Source organism: Arvicanthis niloticus, chromosome 26 (assembly GCF_011762505.2).
Source record: "Arvicanthis niloticus isolate mArvNil1 chromosome 26, mArvNil1.pat.X, whole genome shotgun sequence".
In the NCBI taxonomy this organism is placed as follows: Eukaryota; Metazoa; Chordata; class Mammalia; order Rodentia; family Muridae; genus Arvicanthis; species Arvicanthis niloticus.
The window spans coordinates 1,818,172-1,837,880 of record NC_133434.1 but is presented as its reverse complement, the minus strand read 5'-3'; the positions used below and the strand labels follow the sequence as shown (position 1 = coordinate 1,837,880).

The window sequence follows — 19,709 nt, the reverse complement described above, 5'->3', positions numbered from 1 at the left end:
AAGTCACTCCAACCGTCAATGGTTAACAAACCCAAAAGCAGTTTTCTCCAGTGGAGTCTGACTGAGTATACAAACCATATTTAGGATCAGGCCCCACAAGAGCAGCAATGGCCAATAAACACTGACATCTTCCATCATTCCAGGGAATGACAGCCAAGTATAATTACATGATTTTAAGAGCTGAGAAATATAAATGTACAGAAATTTGTAAGTCCCAAAGAATTTCCTAAGATCAAAGTTTAAACCAAGAAGGCAAATGACTGAAGAAGTGTTCCAGAGTTGGGACATATTAGAACATAACACCTGAGCCAGTCACCAACAGTGTGCACAGCCTACTGACAAGTAACAGAGCTGCCCAGCAAGACTGACCAGTTCTTCTAGGCACATTCTATCGAGTTTTCTTATTTGTTCCTCAGAATGTATTTTCAATCTCATATTCAATTACACATAAGAGATTCATTTACCTAAAATATGCGTAGGATCAGGTGTACTAGGGTTTACCTACCATAGAAAGCAATGTGCTTATGAAGTGATAAAGAGATTAACTGAGACAAACAACCCTTATTTTAACTGTTCGTATGAAATAATGTAGAACCGTTTGAAGGTCAATATTACTGTGTTTAGTTTTCCTATAAATGGCATTCAACCAGACTAAACTATATACAAGCTAAAACCCAAATAGCAAATCAAAAATCACCAACAAAGCCAAGCCAGGTGGCTGTTACAGTTTTTTTACTATGAAACTCAGCTCATGGAAACTCATGTTTCCTTCCTAGATATGACTCAGGCTGAACCACATCAGACACAGAACCTGAGAGAAGTGGTTGGAAAGACCCTGCTCCAAAGGCAGAAAACAAACTGGACAAAACTAAGAGGAGTGGCTTCTCAAGAGGAATGCATCCAAATGGAACATGGCCAACACATAATGGAAGATTTTGAGTTAACTCATAAGGTGAACAAAGCCGGTTCCTATGAATTGACCCCATACCCACACTCCTGAAACTTCCTGACACACCAGCATACTCCTGAAAACCCTCACTCATGCACTGTAGAAGGATGACGAAGCAAGTTAGCATTCATTGTTCCCTCCTCTTTTCTCTTCTAGTTGACAGCAGAAGCATAAGAACAGAAATAAGTGTAACAGGGGAGAGTGTCCAGCAGAAAGTCTAACTGATATTTTCCTTCATGACACAGTTCTTCACTTAAGAGATTTGAACCTTCTAATCAGCCACTAACACTATCTCAGAAAAGTCAAACCCAGCTGAGTACTATACCTAATCTATATCTCTTTCACACTCACACACACACACACACACACACAGAGAGAGAGAGAGAGAGAGAGAGAGAGAGAGAGAGAGAGAGAGAGAGAGAGAGAGACTATACAACTTTCAATCAAAAAACAAAACATGCAAGTTTGGTACTATAATATAACCCCATGCACCTGAGCAATGAAGGAAATGAAACACAAAGACCTGCTTGCTCAAGATCAGGAAGTTCCTAACTTCGTAATAGAAAGGCTAACACTAACTAAAGCCTGTAATTCCATTCTATATGCTTATCAATAACAGTTTTGGTTTTGTTTTAAAATCAGAGACCTTAAAGCCGTCTGGCCTGTTACATAATGCCAACACTTTAAATGCTTTTCTCAGTGTTGCTGTAGATCTCTAAATTACTGTTCTCTTCCTAGTGTCTGTGACATGTATTGGGATCTCAATGTTGTAAAGACCAAAAAGAAAACAAACAAAAGCCACACACACACCTACAAAGTAAGTTTACCAGGAAATAATTGTGAAGCTATGCAAGGAAGTTAAGTCACTCGAGCACTTAATAGTCACAAAATGAAAAGTATCTTTAGTACTAACTTCTTTAATGGCTCTTCTGTAACAAAATTATCATTTTTGGTTTAAAGGAGAATGATTTCCATAACTTTACATGTTTGAATGCTCGTTCTGCAGTTGGTAGAACTGTTTGTTCGGGAAGGAAAGGGGGGTTGGCCTTGGAGGAGGTGTGACACTAGTGGTCTTTGACAATTCAAGGCCTATGCAGCTCCCAGTTAGTGCTCTAGAGCTCTTGTACTCTGTCTGTCTCTGTCTCTGTCTCTGTCTCTGTCTCTGTCTCTGTCTCTCTCTCTCTCTCTCTCTCTCTCCCCCTGTCTCTCTCTCTCTCTCTCTCTTGTCTCTCTCCCTGTCTCTGTCTCTCTCTCTCTTTCTCTCTCTCTCTCTTTCTCTCTCTTTCGCTCTCTCTCTACTTCCTGGTTATTGTCTCAACATATAAGTTCTCAGCTACTGTTCCAGTACCATGCCTGCCTACCAAAATGCTCCCCTCCCCACCATGATGGTCATGGACTCTACTACCCTCTGGAACCATGAGCCCTAAATTAAATGATCTTTTTATAAGTTGTCTTGGTCATGGTATCTCTTCACAACAATAAAAAAAAGTAACTAAAGACACAAGTATTAAACAAACAAACAAAAAAAAATACCCTTTCTTCGGCGACTTGCAGTCAATTGTTAAAAATCTCTGTTGCATCTTGAACTGTCAATTACCTGAAGCAGAGTATCCTGGGCTTCCATAAATCTTACAGATCAAACCCACCTAACCAGGCTTTAAGATGCAATTGGGAAAGGTAGCACACTGTGACACATATAATCACTCCTGGGTGACTTCTGGACCCTGCAGAATTAAATTAGCAGGTGGCAAACTTCTCTATGTGGTGTGTAAAATCAAGGTCTTTTTTTTTTTTTTTTTCCTATTCAACTATCTTGACAAACAAAATAGCTTTTGTTGCCCTGGGAAAACATTTTTAAAAAAATAATCAAAACCTGCCCTCTTTAAATCTTTCATTTTTCACATTAAGCTGCTGCTGACTTATGAGCAGAGTGTTCCATCTGATGCCAAGTGAGAATGTTGAGGACAACAATAACCAAAACACTAGAATCAAGTGGGAGCGCTGCAATCTTCCAGATTTCAAAACTCAACCAAGGTAGTGGTCGCAAGGATGCATAATTCCAGAACACAAAGCTACAGTGCAAACCCATGGACACATAGACATGAAAACTAACAAAGAGGAAAAGAATTCCCTAGCAGACACACATTAGCGTGGGGATTAAAAGAATATGTCAACATAGCATTAAGTACTAATAAACAGGAAAGAAAAAAAGTACAGCAATAAATAAATACCAAAATAACATAAATATCACTTATTTCAATTCAAAATATAGGAAATATTTCAAATATACCTGTATGCTGCCAAACTCCACGTTCTCATAATGAAAATGTGCACACTCAGCCATCTTTGGAAAGTGTCCCTTGGTGAAGGGTAACCTAAAATACATAAAGGTAAGTATGAAACAAGATACTTGACGACTAAAGATTAGTCGAGAGATCATGGACATCAGAGCTCATGCAAGCAAAACTACTTGACAAGCACATGCATGTGAGCCACACACACACACTAAGACCTGCTCAGAACACAGGTAGCCAGATGGATACTACACTGGGTGGATAGATGTGAACCAAAAATAAAACACTGAGCCTCTTAATCTTGCCTCAAGTCAATGCTCATAGAAAAGCCATACTTTTGGCAAAGTAACTAGAAACTGGCAGCTTCTGCAAAGCAGCAAGTTCACAACACAAAGCACAGCAGAGTTTACCTGTGAATGTTGTCACAGCCCATCAGTCCAGGAGGGGTGGACCTGGGTACAGAACCAACATTTTATCCTCGTCTTTCCTAGACTTACACATCAAGTTTATTTCCCTGTCTAGTCCTCCTTTACCAAGGGAAAAATCTGGGTTTCCTGTTAAAACTACACACAGGAGCCAGGTGTGGTGGCAGCACCTGAGAAGCAGAGGCAGCCAGATCTCTGAGAGTTCAAGGCCAGCCTAGTCTACAAATCAAGTTCCAGGGTAGCCAAAGCTGTTACACAGAGAAACCCTGTCTCAAAAAAAAAAAAAGAAAAAGAAAAAGAAAAGAAAGAAAAAGAAAAGGGAGAGGGAGAAGAAAACAAAGAAAAACAAAGGGAAAGATTCAGGTATTCCATATAACAATAAACTCTAAATATCTCTTTCAGGAAAGCAAACTTAGGATTCCATAACTCAACCAAAAAGGCTGATTTTCCTCAACAAATGAGATTAAGCATCAGAGGTAAAGAGGCCAGCTCTCGATGTTCTAGTTAGACAAATGCAACTCAGTAAGCAACAATATATAAGGATGAAAAATAAAGAATATTTTTAGGAAAGTGAGTTGCACATAGACCTGTTCAGTTCACTGTTGAAATACAATGCAGGGCTTAACAAACAATATATAGTGTTATATGCATAGGAAGATCTGATCTAAATAAAATATTATTTAAGAAGTGAAGAACTGACATCCATTTGTAGAATGTGCTTGGAGGCCACTCCTGGCAGCACTTACTTCTTCACATGCTTAACCTTCATGCTCGCTGTACTGCCACACGACTTAAGAGTGAGATCTCCAGGGATCTCCGGGACATCTGCTCCTCTTGCCTTAGGAAAAAAAGAAAAAGAAAAGCTATGGTGATTCTGTCAGTGTTGAGACTCCTCTTATAAAAACAGGTTACAGATAAATTTCTACTAGTTCTTCTCAACCTGTACTAAGAGAAACGTGTTTTGATTTTACATATTTTCCTTTAAATTATGAACTTACTTGACCATTAGCAATTCAGAATAAGCTAACAAAAATATTAGATTTAAATACCTGAACATACCATATAAAACAAAGTTTACTATAAAATTAAGAAATTTCAAGTTCATGTCATAAAATTTTATAATCAGCTATTAAGATTCTCAATACGAAAAAAAAAAAAAAGATTCTCAATACAAACTAAAACAGCTCCTAGGAGTTACTAAAAAGAAATAATCCTGTTTACCTTACAATTAACAACCAAAGTTTAAAATGGTACTATGGGGCTGAAGAGATGGCTCAGTGGTTAAGAACACTGACAGTTCTTCTAAGGTCCTGAGTTCAATTCCCAGCAACCACACGGTGGCTCACAACCATCTGTAATGGCATCCAGTGCCTTCTTCTGGTGTGTCTGAAGAAAGCAACAGTGTATTCATAGAAAATAAATAAATCTTTTTTAAAAAAAGATATGTGTCACTACCACCTAGTGAGGCCCATTTTACAACGAATGGCACTATGAACAATGGAACAACCAGTATTTCTCACTTCAAGCCCTGAAGGCAGTATGTGGTACTGCCAGCACACTCCTCAGGCTGCACAATGCTCAGAGAGGATTTTGAAATTTAGTGAAACAGTCAGGTGTCTAATTTAAAAAAAAAAAAAATCTAAAAGCAAGAGTTTCATAACAGTCCGGGAAAAAAAAAGACAAAATTAAAGCCCAAGTATCTATCATAAGTAAATTCATGCTTAAGCCTAGATCAGAATATTAATGCTTAATACAACTTAATCCTGAGAACAGAAAAGCAGAGCATGCCACCTGGTTCAGCATTATCAGATACACACTCAAGGTACACTGAGAAGAAAATTACTACCTTTCACAGCCTTAAAAAGAAAAAGAAATGACAAAAATCTAGGCAGCGCAGACTGGACTTAGACTCACACTCTTCCTGATTTAGCTTCCTGGCTCAAGAATCACAACCTTAACTAAATTAATTTTTTTCTTATGAAAAAACTGGTCAGTATGTGTGTATGAGTGTGAAGTCTGAATAATGTTAAAAATATTTCAATTCCATAAGGTTACTGTGTGAACCTGTAAGAACTGACTCTTGATATGTTATCACAAGCAGAACTGACTGTTCTTGATGTTTTTTCTCCTTAGCAATGTTAACTATTATTGTAAGACCTACTATTTCAAGGCCAATCTTCTTAGGTGTTCCTTTATTCTTTTCAAGGAATAAAGAAGCACGAAAGAAACTATCTTTCTGGATTTTTTTAAGTTGTGTGCGAGAGTGTACATGTGAGAAAGTGTGTGTGTATATATGAGAGTGTGTACATGTATGAGAGTATACATGTGTAAAAGAAAGTGGATGTGTGTGAGTGTGGATGTGTGCGAGTATACATGTATGAGAATATGTACATATATGAGAGAGAGTACACTGTGTGAGTGTGTATGTGTGAGTGTGTACATGTATGACAGTGTACATGTATGAGAGAGTGTACATGTATGAGAGAGTACATTCTGTGTGTGAGAGAGAAACAGAGTATACATGTGTGAGAGTGTAAGGAAACACACTGCTCACTCCTTGGCTGTGACATCACACACTTTTTATCTCTAGTCTGGGTAAGAGTGAAAACGGTGCTGGCCGTCGCCTTCCCTCCACTGTTGGCTATAGGGCCATTATCGCTTGGAGCCATCTGTTGATGTTTCTGGTCATTGTGAAATATCTTCATTTGCTACTTTCTTCTCTCTTCTGTTATGGATAGAAAATGAAAACTGTGCAATCAATTAATATATTCAGTGAAATAAAAACGTAGACCACAAAAGTCAGTATCTCTAAGCCAACAAAACAAAACAAGCTCTAAGCCTTCAAGACAGATGAGGCAACCATTTGGGCAACTTCACACAAAAGCTGGTTGAGTAATGGTTTCACTGGGCACCAGGCTATAGGTCAAATGCTGTAGAACTCAACTTGTAGGTCCCCGATTTTTGCAGTAACCTTTTCTGGATCATGGCCATATTTGGTCAGAGTTGGGTAGCTGCCTGAACACTGTGGCTCATAGGCCTAAAATATGCACCAGATGGCCCTTTAAGAATAAGTTTGCCAACTTGTCTAGTAGGTGATTCCCTCGTTTTCCTTTTTTAAATGTTTTTATGTTGGTATTTAAAGATATTTTAGCATGGGAATAACTGATGAAGGATAAGAACTGGTAAGATAATACATGGATACAGGGTGGTGAACTGCTGAGCTAAGGCTAGAAGCCCCAGGGACCCTGAAGGAACAATAAGAGCTTTGCCTGCTCCTGGCACCAGGCCAATCACATAGCCACAGCCCCCCATAGAGAGATTTGTGGCCATCAATCACATAGGGGCAACCACAAGCCCTTCTACATGTAAATGAGGCATCCCTAACATCTCAGACCAAGCCAAGAGGAAGCACCTACTGTCAGACCCCAACCCACCCCAAACTGTATAAGATCCTATCCAGAAGGAATAAAGGTGTGAGAATTACTCCGAGAGCTTCTGTCATTAAGAGCTGTATGTAACACTGTCAGAGAAGGGACTGCTCTCTTGAAACTTTCGCCACCAGAAGCTCCCCTGCACTGCCCTTGCTGGCTAGCCAGCCATTGGCTGACTCAACCCTGCTTGGGTCAGTGCAGCCAGCGCAGCCACTGCACAGGCTCAGAGCAACAGCAGCAACAGCAGCAACAGCAGCAACAGCAGCAACAGCAGCAACAGCAGCAACAGCAGCAACAGCAGCAACAGCAGCAGCAACAGCAGCAGCAGCAGCAGCAGCAGCAGCAGCAGCAGCAGCAGCAGCAGCAGCAGCAGCAGAGGCAATTCCCCCTCCCTGCTTCTGCCCTTTCCCCTTCGCTTGAATCCTCCCACCTGGCCGGGCCAGAGATCTCTGCAGATAGCCTCCAGTATACAAGCCTACACTTGGGATCATAAAATAACTTAATGAGGAGAAAATAATACTAGGTCAAGTAACACAAGAGATTTATAAATGGGTTGAGTGGGTCCAAATAACAGTTGGGAGGTGGATTTTTACTGTATTGCTTAGGAATATGGTGGATGGCCAGTATGGTAGTTTGAATAAGAATGCCCTCAATAGCCTCAAACATTCCAATGCTTACTCAATAGGGAATGGAACTCCGATAGGTTTAGAAGAACTAGGAGGTGTGGCCTTGTTGGAGGAAGTATGGCAATGAGGACTTAAACTTTATTTTAAAAACTAAAAAATAAAGGCAGGTTTCTGTTTACCAGGAGCTTCCCTTAATCTACCCCCAAAGGTCGATAGCCTCAGGCATCTAGTTCCTGGTCAATCTGAACAGCCTGGATCAACTCAAAGACCCTGCCATGCTATCGTATAGAATCTGTGTTTCTGCCATTTTGCTCTTCTCTCTGGCCCCTGAGAGATAGATTTAGCAACTTAACATCCAATAAGTCTTTCTTTCTATCCATGGAACGATCTAGTGAGGTGAATTCGCTGCATGCTTACTTACATTTTGTGCTGAACCCCAGGAAAGCCTCTGTTTATTCAGTAGCAATCCTTCTGTTTATCTGGCCAAAGTCCTTCTGTTTAGGACAATGCCACCAGCACTGCCATTGGGGGTGGGAGTAAGGGGTTGGGAGTACCTTAGACCTAACAACTAGTACCCATGGTTGGGAAGAATTTTAAAACGTCATCTTAAAAACTATAGAAGAAGAATAAGACAAGACTTCAGTGAGGACATCACTAAAAATAAGATCTAACAAGAAGAATATGAAGTTGTCCTAGATGGAAATAACCATCACAGAAGCAGAAAGGGTCATGTGAGATTCTATCAAATATGCAAAAGAATGCGAACACAAAAGGCACATCCATGTTGTGGGATTTCTTTTATGGGAGTAATAGATTCATCTGATAGGAAAGGTTGACTGAGAGGCATTCAAGAGTTTCCTGAATTTTATATAACATCCTATGTTTAAATCTTGATCTTGTTCATCTATCAAGAAAACAAGTAAAATTATATACATATATATATGTATATATATGTATATAGGTGTGTGTAATCATGTGATATATGATTTTATATGTATATACATGTATGTATGTATGTATTTGTATATAAATATTACATATGGAGAAGTTACTTCCCATATGTAAACTAGACTTCCATTAAAAGATAAATAAAAATTAAATGGTGAAAAGGCAGACAACAGTAAAATAGAAAGTTATAGGCCAGTTGCAAAACAAACTCATTTTATTAATAAAAATACATCATAACTAAATTGACTTTATTCCAGAAATGCAAGAGGGATATAATATTTTTAATCTGTACAATATATTTCCATCTTACTAATAATTAAAATGAACAGGGTAAACATTACAGTACAGACATAATATATACTATTTATGTGATACAACTCAACCTGTCTGCATACAAGAGTGTCTGGCGACACAGCTGACGTGGAAGCTGAGGACACTCATCGCTGTCCTATCACATCCTACCAAGACAGGACTGGTTTTCTTTTTGCCATTTTCATCTTACATTGGCAAAAGTACAAACTGTCACCTGCATAAAGGGCTATTCTCTTCCAAGACTATGTCTAGTAACTAAGAATCAGAAACACTGGAGATTTCTATTAGCAGGGGACCAGATGAGCACAGCAATGCTGAGCCCATGCAAGGGGCTGATCATGGCTATAAAGCAATCAGGAAGACTCCATCTACTGCTGTGAAGGAGTCTTCACCATGCAACCTTAAACACAGCAAATATAGATATGTATGTGTGTTTTGTTCTGAAAAAAATTAGAAGAGCAGGCAAAACTAATTTACATGTTTGTCATTGGGGAAGACAGAAAAAAGGATAAAAGACAGATTGTTCCTATTTTGAGATCTTGAAGCCACATAAATGAGTTAAATAACAGTAAAAATAAATTAAAATGGGAAAAGCAGCGCTCTCTAAAAATAGAGAAATGAAGTAAAACAAATGATCCTAATTATATGTTCATGGCTAGGCAGAGAGGGATTACTTCAAGTGGCAATAAGAAAGCAGTATATCCCTCCAAGGATATTTCCTAGAAGTAAAACAAACTGCTTTCTATAAAGCTCGTATTCTCATTTTCAAATTATTAGGTGTATAAGATGGGCCAGTGAGATGGCTCAGCACAAGCCTGCCCATCTGAGTTCAATCCCAGAACCCATAGTGCAAGGAGAGAACCAACTCCTCAAAGCTGTCCTCTGACCTCCACATGTATGCCATGGCACACACATGCTTGTTCTGACATGCACATCACACAGAAGCATTAAAACAGTAACAATAAATAAAATTAAAATTTGAGATGAAATAAAAATAGAAGATTAATGTGAACAAGCAACTACTAATGTCACTGAAAGCCGAAACAGTAACACAAAACTGAGGACCTGAGGAGAAATCTGTAGTCATTTCTGCTGTGCGTGTGAGAATCTCGGTCATGGCAAGGCATATGACTGAGTGTATGGGGAGTTTGTACTGATGAGGTTTTGAACTGAGTTCTACATGAGACACAGCTGAGAGCTGACTAAATCCTGAATGTAAAGTGTCAGTCTGCACAAGGATGTGTAAGAGGAAGCAGGTAGCTGTCACATGGCTTTCATCCCATTCTGAACACTCTTATGAAAATATAAAAAGCACATGCCATGTTCATCAACTGTAGAGAAGACAACTGGAAGGGAAATGACACTGAATGCTGCAGGTGAACAATGTCAACGTGCTGCGAGACATGCCGAAATGAATGCCACCTCCACTGAGAATCAAGCAAAGCCCTAAATCCCTGGTAAAAGTTCTGTTGTGTAAGGATGAGGTGGGGAGCATGCTTCACTTGATAAGAATTCATGTAACATGAACTGAGGCCAAAATTCTACTAGAAGCTTAATCTAATCCAAAGGGATTTTCTTCCAGTAAAAAGCCAGTACAGTCTCTAGAAACACTATCTACAAGACAAGCACTTACTGCTCTATAGTCTGAGCTAGTTAAACAATAAGGAATAATTGAACCATTCTAGTAAAACATAATCTGATTTGGAAAAGCCTGCAAAAATAGGAAAACAGTGTTTTGTCCTGTCTGCTTTAACTGCCGCCTAACCCCCTGAAAATGACTCCACCATCCTCCCACTGAGGCAGATGACAGAAGACAGTCTTTCAAGTAACCAATTTTGGTGACCACCTATGCAAATAAAGTGGTAAGTAACGGTGCCCAGCTAACTGCAATGTCATTCCGCAGTAATGTAATTCTGCAATAGACATGAAAGCCACTTCTACAGTCACTCCCCAGTACAACCACGCTGCATCATCTCTGGGTGGGAATCTTCTTCAACAAGTAGTAAAACTCCCCACTGAACACTAACAGAACACTAACAAGCATTAACAGACTTTAAAACTTTCATTCTCTGAGAAGAAAATACATGAATGTAATGTTTCTGGATAACATCTAATTCCTTTGGTCCCTCTAATCTTTTGAACAAAGACAAAGGGAAAAACACACTACGTGAAAAGTACTGAACTTGTCATAGAACTGAGAGAAAAACGACCCGGCCGCCCCACGGCCACCAAGAAACCGAGGCCAAGAAAGAAGCAGCAGTTTGCAGTGCTAGTCACAATATTGTAATTAAATTGGCAAGTAATTTGGGGATCTCTATACCCTTTAGTCAGCAATTCTCTTTTTAAGAATAAATTAAAAAGGGTCATCACAAAGTTATTCACTAAAGTAAAAAATATAAAATAAATTTAGGACTTACATTTTATGGGATATTGTATAATCATTACATACATTTAGTACTAGGGGTTTTTTTAACTCTTTTTTTTATTATCTTTTTTACTTTTATTTTCTTTAACTATGTGCAAGTGTGTGTGTGTGTGTGTGTGTGTGTGTGTGTGTGTGTGTGTGTCTATGTGGGGGATGTGCAGGTGAGTACAGTATCATAGGAGGCCCGAGCCCAGAGCCCAAGGATAGCTTGGAACTGCAATTACAGAGTTGTGAGCAACAATATTGTTCTGGGAATCTATTCAGGTACTCTGAAAAAACAGCAGCCAAGTGCTGAGCCATCGCTCTGCCCACAGCGCTGTTCTGTGTTAACAATAGCAGCATACTAAATACATAAGTTAGCCCAAGCAACTGGCTTCATGAGTATTGATGGATTTAAAATTCTGCATTATGTCTACTTTCACCAACTAATATTATCAAATATGGTAAATACACTATGATGTATAAAAGCAAAAGCAAACGTAACACTTCTGTATGTAAAATTCTAAAACAAGCCCTCTGCCTGCTTCTCCCTCACCTCATCTATCAGGGAACTTCAGTGAAGTGGGTCTGTAGATAAGCTTAAAGGCTCAGATCTTAAAATACCAGATTTATCTGGTACAGTAATCCAGAGTAGATTTCATCAAGCTAGTAACAGAGATGAAAGTCAAAGAAGACTCCTGCAGGCTTTGAAAGGCTGAAAAGGCCTTGAGAGTAATTCAGATCACTTACAAGAACAGAGACATGTTCCTCTCTGTCAGCCAGGAAGGAAACCTGGACCTCACACCTAGGATCACAGGCACCACCTTCTGCTGGCCACCTGAATAAGGCAAGAAGTTAACTGTTCCGTGGCATCTCCAGATGAGAGCTCAGACCAGTGGATGCTAGTTTCTGTGTTTTGAGACCCAAAGCAGAAAACATTCCACTAGCCCAACTTACAGAAAAAGAAATAAGTGCCAATGATTTCCAGCCCCTAAGCTCACGATAAAACTATCTGAAAACAAGTTAGAAAATATGGTTATGAGCTGCCATTTTCCACTTTAAGTTTCTGAAGATTGAGTCTGTTTCTTGTATTTAGCACTAGGAGAGAACACAGCCACTTTTAAACTAATGTCATGAATATTATTTCTTGATAATAATTAAAATTACATTTCTGCCTAAAATATAAAGAGGAAAATGTTCTACATCTTTAACTGTTGAAAAATAGTAAATGAAATTCTAAGAGTTGTCTCTATGTGACAGAGCTGCACCTATACAACCAGTCACAGGGCTTTGCTGGCTAATTCCATGTCAACATGAACAAGCTATAGTTATCTGAGAGGGGGTAACCCTAATTGGGAAAATGCCACCCCATAAGACTGGACTATCAGCAGGACTATAGAACATTTTCCTAGTTAGTGACTGATGAGGGAAGGTCCAGCCCATTGTGAGTGGTGTCATCCCTGGGCTGGTGGTTCTGGATTCTATAAGAAAGCAAACTGAACAAGCCTTGGTGAGCAGTCCAGTAAGCAGCACCCTCTAAGGCCTCTGCACGAGCTCCTGACTTCAGGTTCCTTTGAATTCCTACCATGACTTCCTTTGAAACTGGGAGTAAAATACACCCTCTGCTCCCCAAGTTGCTTTTGGTCATAGTATTTCATCACAACAATATAATCCTAGGGGCACATGACCACTGTATTCCCAGTATTCAGGAAGCTGAGACAAAAGGATCATGAAATAGAGAGCAGACTGGGCTAAATATGCCAAGAAACAGCCAGCCTGCAGTGGTCTGAACAAGCAATAGCACCACACACTCAGGCATTTGAAAAGGAGATCCCAAATTGGTGAGGCAGTTGAGGGAGATTATAGAACCTTTAAGGGGTGGGGCAGTGTTAGAGGAAATAGGTCACTTGGGGCAGGTTTTAATAGTCTGTCTCCTTGTCCCTCTTCTAGGTCACACACTAAGCTTCCTATGTGATGAAAGGTGATCAGCAAGCCTCCTGTTCTAACTGCCTGCTCCCAAGCCTTCTTTGTCATTACAGACTCCTTCTCTGGAACCTAAAAAAATCCAAATCTTTCTTCTGAAAGATGCTTTTGATCAAGCTGTTTTATCACAATAATAAATTAACTAATTCAATGTCAAAAAAGAAAAGAAATCACAAAACCCTGTACAGAGTTCTATGTATGTCTATATAAATATCTATATAATCTACTAAATAAATGAGATTTTAATGTAAAATTTATGCTATTACGAAAAGACAACAAGAACATACATAAGGTATCTCTGAAATGACCAATGTTTACAGATACCTTTGAAGATATCTTTAGTCAAATACTGTCCCCTTTCTGACAAAGAAACAAAAGATAATAAGGAAAATTTAATAATTATTCTAATACCTTAGGAAATAAACATATTGAACCTAGAGTATATTACAATAAGTGACAGCATCAATATACGATGCATCCTTAGTGGATAAATATGTCACAGAAAGAATAATTTAGTATGTTCTGAATACTTTCAGAAGACTTGGATACAAAATATACATATTTAACAAAAACAGACAACACAATAATGATAATTTTTTTCACTTATTCAAGAGACTTGACAATTTTATATTCTCGAGGAAACTTATCCCCATATAGTCTGGACAAAAAAATAAATAAATAAACTTTTCTACAACTAAATATCATGAGTTCATGTGAAAATTTACAAAAAACTGCCACAATTACTTAAAAGATATTCACACTAAGACTGAATGCTGCCTAGAGTTCTCTGTTTGGCATTACTCAAATTAAATTACATAATTAAAACTCTGTTTAACATTACTGAGTATAACACATTTGATAACAACTAGCATATTTACTAACAAGTTTATTAACATGACAATCTAGCCAGGCAGGATGACACACACCTTTAATCAGGAAGCAGAAACAGACAGATCTCTGTGAGGCCAGCCTGGTCTACATAGTCTACATAGTTAAGGAAGGGAGAAAGGAATATAGGGAGGAGAGGAGGGAGGAAGGGAGGGAGGGACAGAGGGAGGGAGGGACAGAGGGATGGAGGGAGGGAGGGAAGGAAAATCTAGAGTTCTATGAGATAAAAAATGCAATAGGTATATTTTCTAATGTTTGGACACCACAGACTAGGCCCAGCAACACAACAGCTAATAAATTACCTAGACTCATCCACAGACATGTACTGAAAACCAGAAGCAGAAATCAAAGAAGGCCAAAGGTGAGTTTAAGTCCCCAAACAATTTATAAGTTTTACAAATAACCTTACATAAATTATGTTTTTCCTTCGGTTCAATTATCTATTTTTAACTAACAACAAAAGCATGAGAAGACCAGGGTAACAGGAGTCATGATGATACAAGCATCTGCTTTGCAGCAGAAGAGTTGCCTTAAGGTTCACTTCTAGAAACATCTCAGAGAGCCAATTAACAGCAAGGGAAATTATTCAAAGGCAAAGTTTAAAATAATTTTTACAATTATTAGCAAGTACCATTAGGATAATTATCACAACTCCTCTGCTAGGCAACAGCTAGTTAATCAACCTAAATTAGCACATTTACATATTAGCAATTTTATGCTTTTTTATAACTGAGATTCATCTTCTCTGTCCCTTTTTTACAATCACTCCATTTTTACATCACTGCCATAGTGGTTTAAAATAATTCTGCTTCTTCAGATTAGACTTGGTCCCAATAATACATATAATTTCATCATGTACTTTATAAAAGGTTCTAGGAAAATAGAAGAACAGTATACTCCAACCTTTACCAGTATTTTATTCAGGTGAGGTGTGCACACAAGTACTTGGGGGAATTACTAAGCTCTCACCCTTGTGCACATGTATGTGGAGGGCAGAGGTTAACCTGAAGTGACATCTGGAATTGCTCTCTACTTGGTTTTTTGAGACAGGGTCTCTCACGAAACAACACTGTTTCTGCTATACTAACTGGGCAGCAACACTCCAAGTTCCACTTGTTTCTGCCTATCTTTATCATACGTGCTGGTGTCACAGGCAGCACATCTGGCTTTAAAGTGAATCCTGGGCGTCAGAATTCAGATCTGCATGCTTAAGCTGCAAGCAATTTACCCATTTACCCATCATCCCTGCCCAAGATACTTTGTTAAAATTAATTTTCTTCAATGATACTAGAAAGTAATTGTGATCTATCCTGCGATAAATTACATATTGCACATTAGCGCCACTAAGTAAAAGTAAAACATGTACATGCATACACATAAACACACTCCAAAAAAAAAAAAAAAAATCACCTGCTCATCAAGATTGCTCTAAAGGAATAATCCAGCTCTTCTATCCAAGTTTGCTCTATAGGAAAGGTAAGCCATACAAGGAAAAATGCTGAGGTTCAAAGAGCTGCCCATGTCAGCCTTTTACAAAGTAAATAAATCTCACTATAATTTTAACAGAAAGGAGGCAAAAAAGAAAGAAAGCAACAAAGAAGAAAACTTTTATTGATGTCTGTTCTAGTTTGCTATCTGTTGTGAAAAAACACTGGCCAACACCAACTTGGGAAGTAAAGAATTTGTTTCATCTTACAAGTTACAATTTATCATTAAAGGAAGCTCAAGAAAAAAAAAAACAAAAAAACAAACAAACAAACAAAAAACCTGGGGACAGGACCTAGGGCAATGAGGCTTACTAACTTGCTTCCTCTGGATTGTTCACCTACCTTTCTGATACAGCCCAGGCACACCTGCCTAAGAATAGCACCTCCCAAAGTGGGCTGGGTCCTCACATTAATTAGCAAGTAAGAGACACATTTACAGGTAGGTCATCTTGTGAACTGTGTAAAGCTTGTCTTTGTAGCTTCCGTTTGTAAACATCTTCTCCATCCCCTTCTGATTGGTTTAATAAAGAGATGGATGGCCTATAGCAAAGCAGAAGAGGAAAGGCGGGACATCAGGGAAGGAATGGGCACTCTAGGAAAGAGACAGGAGACAGGAGATTTGCCAGCTAGAGGCAAAGGAAGAAACATGTGCTGGTACTGAGGAGAGGTAATGAGCCATGTGACATAATGTGGATTAGTATAAACAGGTTAATTAAGTTATAAGAGCTAGTTGGGAACAAGCCTAAGCAACTGCCAAGCTTTCATAATTAATAAAACGTCTCCGTGTCATTATTTGTGAACTAGCAGGATAGAGACAGTCTGGAGGTACCATCTGATCAAGACATTTATCAATTTGATGTTTCCCAGGTGACTTTCCATAGACTCAAGTTTGTATCAAGTTGACAAAACTAACCAGCACAATGTTCAAAAAGTAAAATAAAGAGAAAAGGTCAGTGTTTTAAAGGGAAAAAAAAGTCATTTCCTTTGGATAAAGAATGGCAGTTTCGAAGAAGAAGGAGAAGGAGAAGAAGGAGGAGGAGGAGGAGGAGGAGGAGGAGGAGGAGGAGGAGGAGGAGGAGGAGGAGGAGAAGAAGAAGAAGAAGAAGAAGAAGAAGAAGAAGAAGAAGAAGAAGAAGAAGAAGAAGAAGAAGAAGAAGAAGAAGAAGAAGAAGAAAAAGAAGAAGAAAGAGAGAGAGAGAGAGAGAGAGAATAGCAGTTTCCTTTACTGAACAAATATTTACTGAAAACAAAGCAGTAACTAACCATAATTAAAGGCTCTACTCACACAGCTCACACTGCAATGAGGAAGCAAATAATCACATAAAATTCAGTATTTGTAAGTAATATAGAGAAAATTAGAACAGAAACAGAGGGGAGTGCAGGGTTACTGCTTTGCTAAGATGGTTACATATGAATAAAGACCTCTAAAGATGAGGAAGTGAGACTTGCAATGACCTGGAAAAAAGCACTTTTTAGGCAAAGGAGCACACACAGGCATGGGCACACATAGGTATAGGCATACATAGGTTTGCGAACAAATATGCAATATCCAATGTGTCATCTATAACTCATTTTTGGTATTTCTAATACTGAACATAAAATAATATCAAAATTCTAGTGTGGTGGCATCAAAATGATGGAAGAAGCCAAGTGTGGTGGGTTACAAGGTTTCCTCTGAGGTGTGAACTAACGCTCAACACACCTTGAGAATTGTGTAAGAGTCAAAGTGGATGGAGCAAGACAATCAAGGAGAAAAGGACTTTAAATTAGCTGATTCATAACACTACAAGGTGTTTAATATGGATGAAATAAAGTCAGTGAATTAACATAAACAATAAGTCTGGAAAAGGAAAGGCTCTTGCAAGCAGTCCCAAAGATGAGATGTGTAGAAAATCTGAAATTCGTGATGCTCAAATGTTCTTAGGAGAGGAACATGCAGGCCACGTGCATGGTAATAGCAGTGAAGACGTAGGAGGGAACAAACATGAAGAAAAGCGTGGAGCTGTAGTGGAAAGAAGACATGGCTGTAAGGTATCACCTTTATGAATAGCTGAGTGTAGGCTTGCAGGGGGTGTGTACTGTGTCTTTAAGTGACAGAGGAGATGGAACTCACACATACAGAGCTGACAATACTACACACACTGATTGTTTTCCTTGATTTTAAAAACTGTCATATTTTAGAAAATGTTATTGTGTCTTGTTTTCAGAGGTATTTATAGAGCAACTATTTGTTTGTCTTATCAATAATTTTATTTGCTCCAACATGAACTGACCTGCTTGTAGCAAACTGCTGAACACATATTAATTTTAATGACCAAAAAGTAAACTGAAGTGAAAAATGTTCCTAACAGAAAGCATTGAAACAGCATGCTCATCAAAATTCACACTGCTGTGCAGCATGCTCCACGCTGCACTATTAAATCCAACAGCCTTTCGGTTTCCGAGTGCACTGAAGCATTCTGTTTTTAAAACCCTAATGTTCACACACATGTCCATATTGTTTTGTTTGGGTATTTCTACTGAACCTAAAATGGATAACAAAACCATTAAATAATTGAAGGAACATAGGTCTGATGGTCACGGTGGTTTTTGTCCAAAACTGGGGGAAAAAAACCAAACAAACAAATTAAAAAAAAAAAAACCTCCTCCACCACCACTACAACCAAACACACACACACACACACACTCACTCCAGCTGTTTTATGTTACAGGTCAAAAGACCCTAATAATGCAATTACTAAATAATCTCAATGCTAATTACAAATAATTTATTTGTAGTAATTTAGAAAGGTTCTACGTCTGTATTTTTGTTTGTTTAGTTCACCGGTTTTGTTTTAAGAAGTGGGGGTAGATAGGGTCTTACTATGTTGCCTAGGCTGTCCCCCAAATCTAGATTCATGCAAGCTTCCAACTCAGTTTCCTAAGTTGCTGAGACTACAGGCAATATGGCTACATTAGATTTTTAGTTTTGTGAGAAGGGTTCCATGTATGTGTCTGTGCCTGTGCACATCTGTATAGGCACAGTTGTACCCATGTATAGAAGCCACAGGATCACATCAGGTGTCTTCCTCAGTTGTCCCCTACCAAACCTTCTTGGAGACAAGCTCTCTCACTGAACCCAGAGCTCACCTATTTAGCTAGACTGGTATTAATCAAACCAGCCTTTTCTGCCTCTCTAGTGCTGGGTATGGATAGTGGAGGAAGTCCTGATTGAATGTGTGCTGTTGACATGAACGTGGCCAGGAAAAGGGCACTGATGCCTCAGACTCTAAGAATGGAAAGGACTTCCACTGACCAGAGTATGAATGGCCAGAGTATGAATGTGACCTTAGCTAAAAACATATGTGCAAAAGGCTCCTGCAGCAGCTTCCTCTTCCAGATGACGGTTTACATCCTCCTGACTCTGTTCCCCTGCAGAGTCCCTACTAAGATTAGCTAACCCAACTCCTCACAGGCTGCCATGCTTGATACAATGCTGAATACCAGGGCTATGGGTCATCTCCACAGAAGCACACCACTCACTGAATCCCAGACTTTAGTTCCTTGTGTCTCTTAAGTGCCTTCTTCCCTGTGCTCCTAGACAGGTTCCCAGCACCCTGCTACACAGGCCTCAGCAACTGGAATTACAAGCAAGCATGATTACACCCAGATATTAATGTGGATGCATAGATCCAACTCAGGTCCTCAAAATCATGTGGCAAGTACTTTACAAGGATTGCCAGCTTCATAGCCTCAGGATAGGATTTTTCAAAATCATGATTTTTGTTAGCAATTGTGAAGAGTGGCTAATCATATCAGAAGCAGAGTATTAATTTAGAGTTAACTATTGCTTTCATTTTTAAAGTGTCTTTATATAAAATTCTTTAAATTCAACAGTTTATAAATTTCTGGATCTCTTTAAATGTTGATGAAAAGCTAACTTTCTCATTGTACCATACAAATTAACTTTTATGCCCATTAAT

At 38.8% G+C, this 19,709-nt stretch overlaps 1 protein-coding gene across 2 annotated transcripts in view; it reads right to left on the bottom strand.

Moving 5' to 3' along the window:
- Positions 1–19,709, bottom strand: part of Arhgap32 (Rho GTPase activating protein 32) — a 230,203-nt gene that overhangs the window by 115,796 nt on the left and 94,698 nt on the right. The window contains exons 3-5 of one of the 2 annotated variants that reach the window (XM_076924591.1): positions 4,415–4,506; positions 3,654–3,695; positions 3,240–3,324 (exon numbers count right to left, since the gene is read on the bottom strand). In XM_076924591.1, coding sequence (XP_076780706.1) covers positions 3,240–3,324; positions 3,654–3,695; positions 4,415–4,506 — 219 coding nt within the window. The remainder of the gene's footprint in view (positions 1–3,239; positions 3,325–3,653; positions 3,696–4,414; positions 4,507–19,709) is intronic. The other variant, XM_076924592.1, reaches the window with a different exon arrangement.